This window comes from Bactrocera tryoni, chromosome 3 (genome assembly GCF_016617805.1).
Source record: "Bactrocera tryoni isolate S06 chromosome 3, CSIRO_BtryS06_freeze2, whole genome shotgun sequence".
Classification (NCBI taxonomy): Eukaryota; Metazoa; Arthropoda; class Insecta; order Diptera; family Tephritidae; genus Bactrocera; species Bactrocera tryoni.
Genome location: NC_052501.1, coordinates 56,531,511 through 56,537,510, shown reverse-complemented (window position 1 = coordinate 56,537,510; position 6,000 = coordinate 56,531,511). Strand labels below are relative to the sequence as shown.

General features: G+C 39.5%; 1 protein-coding gene across 1 annotated transcript in view; it reads left to right on the top strand.

Moving 5' to 3' along the window:
• Positions 1 to 2,596: 2,596 nt before the first annotated feature.
• LOC120771294 (tubulin beta-3 chain) overlaps positions 2,597 to 6,000 on the top strand; it is a 32,072-nt gene continuing 28,668 nt past the window's right edge. Inside the window, exon 1 of the mRNA XM_040099225.1 lies at positions 2,597 to 2,695. Coding sequence (XP_039955159.1) covers positions 2,609 to 2,695 — 87 coding nt within the window. The 5' untranslated portion in view covers positions 2,597 to 2,608. The remainder of the gene's footprint in view (positions 2,696 to 6,000) is intronic.

The window sequence follows — 6,000 nt, the reverse complement described above, 5'->3', positions numbered from 1 at the left end:
TCGAAAGCGTTCAACGGGCTGCCCTAATTAGCATATGCGGTGCATTAAGATCCACCCCAACAATGGCACTTAATGCAATTTTGAACATAACGCCGGTGGACATTGACGGTAGGTGCATATCCGCGAAGGTGGCTATCAGATTCAGAGAATCTAGATTCTTGAAGGATCGCGTTTGACTGCATACCGGATCATCTGGATCATGGTGTCGCCTTATCGAACTCTGGCGGCTCGTTCTCTGCCCATATACCGGCGAGGGAGATATGGGTGGGAAGAAGCTGTTGGAGGAGAGAGGCAGCAAGCTTCTTTACGGATGGGTCAAAGCTTGGGGGGAAGGTTGGTGGAGGGGTCTTCTGTCGGAAGCTCTCCATAAATTCCTGTTTTAAGCTTCCCGACTACTGCGGTGTATTCCAGGCTGAGGTCGCAGTCATCTAGGTAGCAGCAGATTTGCTGCTACGGAGTGCATCCACCTTCAGAGAAGTAACCATTCACTCAGATAGCAGAGCGTCAATACTAGCCTTAAACTGATTCACAGTGCGTTCAGGGTTGGTCGAAGAATGTCTAACGTAGCTATCTCCAGCAGCTAGAGTTTTTGTGATTAGACTGGTATCGGTGCCGGGCCACAGCGGAATTGCAGGCAATTGCAAAGCTGATGAGTTAGCAAGGAAGGGCAACCTACAATCATTATCCGTAGAATGAGAACGGATCGGTGCTCCTGTATCCTCTTTCTACTATTAGATAGCTCGGCCACGCGGATGCTAATCCAACCCTGGGCCAGCATCGGCACTTGTGCGGTTGCAAAAGCCTTTTGGCCCAAGATAGATCGCAGGAGATGTAGTGATCTCTTATCCCTCAGTAAGGCTAACCTCTCATTAGTAGTGGGACTCTTGACAGGCCACTGTCCTATTGGCATACATGCGGTAAGAATGGGTATCTTATCAGATGCCGACTGTAGAAGCTGTTTGGAAGAAGATGCGGTAGAAACAAGCCAGCATTTCCTGCTTGAGTCCCGCGTTTGGGAGGTCAACACTTAGACACTTGGGGGCGCATACCTTCGGACATCCCACCGAACTGGCGGGTGTTGAAGTTAAGCGTCTGTGTAATTATGTATTGGCTACAAAGCGCTTCGCCAATTTGTAAGTCCGAACACGGGAGTTCTTTTTCAATGGCATCACAAAGGACTACATTATTAGTCTACGTGTGATCTGTGATCGGCCATTTAACCTAACCTAACCTAACCTATACTGGTTCCAAGATAGACGAAACTATCTACGACTTCAAACTTATGACTGTCAACAGTGACGTGCGACGACTATTTGTTTGATGACAGGAGATATTTCGTTCCATTTGCTTTGCCTTCTTGTCCAGTCTGGAAAAAGCTGAACTAACGGCGCGGGTGTTGAGGCTGATGATATCAATATCATCAGGCCGGCATCGCCGCTTTGTTGTTGTTCAGACGGATAATTGCTATTTGAACTTCTTCATGATCGGGCAATGGAACGTCTGCTGCATCGTCATCGATTGGGGAATCAGCTTCGTCTTCTCCTGGCGTTGTACTTTCACTGCCATTCAGCAGGCTGGAGAAGTGTTCTCTCCATAATTTTAGTTGTAGTAGTATAGTAGTAGTTCAGGAGGTGTGAGTGGGCAAGGTTTTTAAACCAACAAAACAGGATATATTTGTGTTTTTTACAGCAACATGAGTAATATAATTTTATTTAATTTAATGACATATTATTGTACAACCTTTGAAGTATATTAGAAACGATTTTGAATGAAAAATATTAATAAATAAGCCTGTAACGGTGAATCAAGCGATTACTCGAGGTAATTAGAAATAGTTTTTTTCCATTTTTTGCAGCACTTGGAAGTAAAAAGCGCTATTTTACCTCAAAAATCGCGGTTAATTTGTTAATAAGAAATAGAAAAAAATGAAAAAAACTCAATCGAGTTGTAATGTTCACCGTTTTTTTTCAAGGCGCTTCTGGAGATTCACCGTCACAGGCTTATTTATTAATATTTTTCATTGAAAATTTTTTCTAATATACTACTTCAAAAGTTGTACAATAATATGTCATTCAATTTAATAAAATTATATTACTCATGGCGCCGCAAAAAAAACACAAATATACCCTTTTTTTGCCTTTAACCCTTAATAAGGCGCATGGGGTCAGGGCCACTTGAAATTAAAAAAAAAGTTTTACAGTGGTTTGATCGCGCTCGCGCTTTTTCTAGCTTCTTCACTCCGCGCGGGGTACGCAAATTAGTCGCGTCCAGAACATCAACGCGTACGCACGTATCGCTGCTCTCTAGAACGCTGACCCCATGCGACCAAAATGCGACCAGTTACGTAACATTTTTTGGAGGAGGTAAGTTTTAACTCTTGTGTTTTCTTTTAGTTTATATTAGTATATTGTTAATTATTTTTCTTTATGTGTATGTATTTATAAACTGCGTAATTGTTTTATGTGTTTTTGAGTTTATTTTGATTCTTTTTTTTTAGTTTTTTACCGATTTGAAATGTCTAACGAAAGGCAAATATTGCAATGGCTGGACGAAGTGTCTGATATAGAGCAAGATGTAGCTGGTTCGGATTCGGAAGACCAAACGGTAAATGATGCTGCTATTGAAAGTGCTCATGATTCAGAAAGCGAAATTGAAGAATCCGAAGATATTCAAAACATCTCCGAACCATCGGAAGGTAACTATTTTTTATCTCGACATACTCAGAGAAATGGTCTAAAGTACCACCGTCAAACGCAGTAAGAGCCCGAGCACAAAATATTATTCTTCACTTACCGGGAGTGAAAGAGTATGCCAGAAATGCCAAATCTCCCCTTGAATGCTTTAAATTATTCTTTGACAGAGATGTTATTTAACTTTTGGTCACAAATACTAATTTGTATATAGGTAAAATAAAGGCAAAGTTTGAAAGAGATCGGGATGCACTCCCATCAGGTGATATCGAAATGAATGCATTTTTGGGCTTACTAATTATGGCTGGAGTCTAATATGGTAGAGATTATATTTTTGCCGTCAAAATATAGAGAGAAAGTTTTTAGCTGCTTATTGCCTCGGCGAGAATGTAACTATCGATGAACAGTTGATTGGTTTACGTGGTCGGCTTATAGAGAAGGTTTGCATGCCTAACAAACCTAACAAGTATGGAATAAAAGTCCAAAACATGGTGGACTCGAAAACATATAATATTACATGTGCAATTTTGAAATTTATTCTAAAAAACAACCAGATGGAGAATATCAGATATCTAACTCTCCAGATGAGATTGTAAAACGTCTAGTTGAACCAACAAAGCGTAGTGGTCGAAACATAACAACTAACAATTGTTACACAAGTACAAAACTAGCTAAGGAGTTGCTAAAGCCTGAATACAAATTGACTATTGTTGGCACTTTGAATAAAAGGAAACCTGATATTCCAACCGAATTTTTGCCAAACAAAAATAGACCACCATGTAGTTCAGTTTTCGGATTTCATAATCAAATGACTATAGTTTCATATGTTCCTAAGCCAAAGGAAGCTGTTGTATTACTTTCCACCATGCACTATGATAACGCCTTTGACGAAACAACAACCAGCGCTCAGAAACCAAAAATACTTATTACAATAGTACCAAAGGCGGTGTAGATTGTAATGACCAACTTTGCAGCAATTATAATGTTGGAAGAAGAACAAAAAGATGGCCTCTGGCTGTTTTTTTATACTCTCGCAACAATGTTGCTAAGGAGAGTATTATAGTTTTGTTCACATAATATTAAACATATTAAAGTGAAATTTGGCACGAAGAATCGCACTAGGGAGTGGCATAATTGAATGCAATTTTTTTGGAAAAGTGGGCGTGCCCCCCCCCTACTAAGTTTTTTGTACATATCTCGGAAACTACTATAGCTATGTCAACCAAACTCTATGGAGTCGTTTTCTTCAGGAATTTCCATATACAGTTCAAAAATGGAAGAAATCGGATGATAACCACGCCCACCTCCCATACAAAGGTTATGTTGAAAATCACTAAAAGTGCGTTAACCGACTAACAAAAAACGTCAGAAACACTAAATTTTACGGAAGAAATTGCAGAAGGAAGCTGCACCAAGGCTTTTTTAAAAATTGAAAACGGGCGTGGCCTCGCCCACTTATGGACCAAAAACCATAACTCAGGAACTACTATACCGATTTCAATGAAATTCGGTGCATAATATTTTCTTAACACCCTGATAACATGTACGAAATATGGGTGAAATCGGTTCACAACCACGCCTTCTTCCAATATAACGCTCTTTTGAATTCCATCTGATGCCTTCTCTGCATAATATATACATAGTACATTAGGAACCAATGATGATAGCGGAATAAAACTTTACAAAAATACGGTATTTGAAAAATATGTAAATGACGTATAATGAAATCTCGATTATCACTTTATCATGCGAGAGTATAAAATGTTCGGTGACACCCGAACTTAGCCCTTCCTTACTTGTTGATTGTTAGGCTTTCTTTCATTATGAAGAATCACCTAACAATTTTAATGAAGAAATTCTTAAAATGTTAGGCATTCTTTCATTATGAACAACTGCCTAATTCCTATATGCAATTTTTAGGCATTATTTCTTTTTTTTTTAGGCGTTAGTTCGTTAGGCCTTTATTCACTGAGCCGACGAGTAGAGTTGAAATCCGGATGTCTGTCTGTCCGTCCGTCCGTCCGTCTGTCCGTCCGTCCGTGCAAGCTGTAACTTGAGTAAAAATTGAGATATCATGATGAAACTTAGTACACGTATTTCTTGGCTCCATAAGAAGGTTAAGTTCGAAGATGGGCAAAATCGGCCCACTGTCACGCCCACAAAATGGCGAAAACCGAAAACCTATAAATTGTCATAACTAAGCCATAAATAAAGATATTAAAGTGAAATTTGGCACAAAGGATCGCACTAGGAAGGGGCATATTTGGACGTAATTTTTTTGGAAAAGTGGAAGTGGCCCCGCCCCTACTAAGTTTTTTATACATATCTCGGAAACTACTATAGCTATGTCAACCAAACTCTATAGAGTCGTTTCTTTCAAGCATTTCCATATACAGTTCAAAAATGGAAGAAATCGGATGATAACCACGCCCACCTCCCATACAAAGGTTATGTTGAAAATCACTAAAAGTGCGTTAACCGACTAACAAAAAACGTCAGAAACACAAAATTTTACGGAAGAAATGGCAGAAGGAAGCTCCACCCAGGCTTTTTTAAAAATTGAAAATGGGCGTGGCGTCGCCCACTTATGGACCAAGAACCATATCTCAGGAACTACTCACCCTGATGACATGTACGAAATGGGTGAAATCGGTTCACAACCACGCCTTCTTCCAATATAACGCTATTTTGAATTCCATCTGATGCGGATATAAGACTTTACACAAATACGGTATTTGAAAAATATGTAAATGACGGATAATGAAATCTCGATTATCACTTTATCATGCGAGAGTATAAAATGTTCGGTGACTCCCGAACTTAGCCTTTCCTTACTTGTTCATCTTGCAAACGTATCCGGCATCAATGCGTTTGTCATACACAAAGCAAATACTGATAAGGGTATCACGCATATAAGGCGGATATTTTTTGGAGCAGCAGCACCAGTGACAGATCACCAAAAACGTCGCCTACAACTTCGTGCTGTACCAACGACAACAAAGAAACGGCTCCGTGAAGTTCATGATGTGGACGAGACGGTCTAGCAATCGACAGCTAAACGCGGGCGCTGTTCATCATGTGCTAGAAAGAATTTTTTGTCGTTCTTTCAACAACAAAATGCTTCAAGTGTCATAAAAGCGTCAGCTAAGTTTTTGTTTCTTAAAGTTAAAAATAATAAAGAACTTTATTAATTACTATAAAATTAATTTCATATTATTTCGTTTTGACATATGTCCTAATATTTGTTTGGGGTCACTCAAGACCCCATGCGCCTAATTGTGTGATTTTTTCGAAGCGCTTAAGAAAGGGG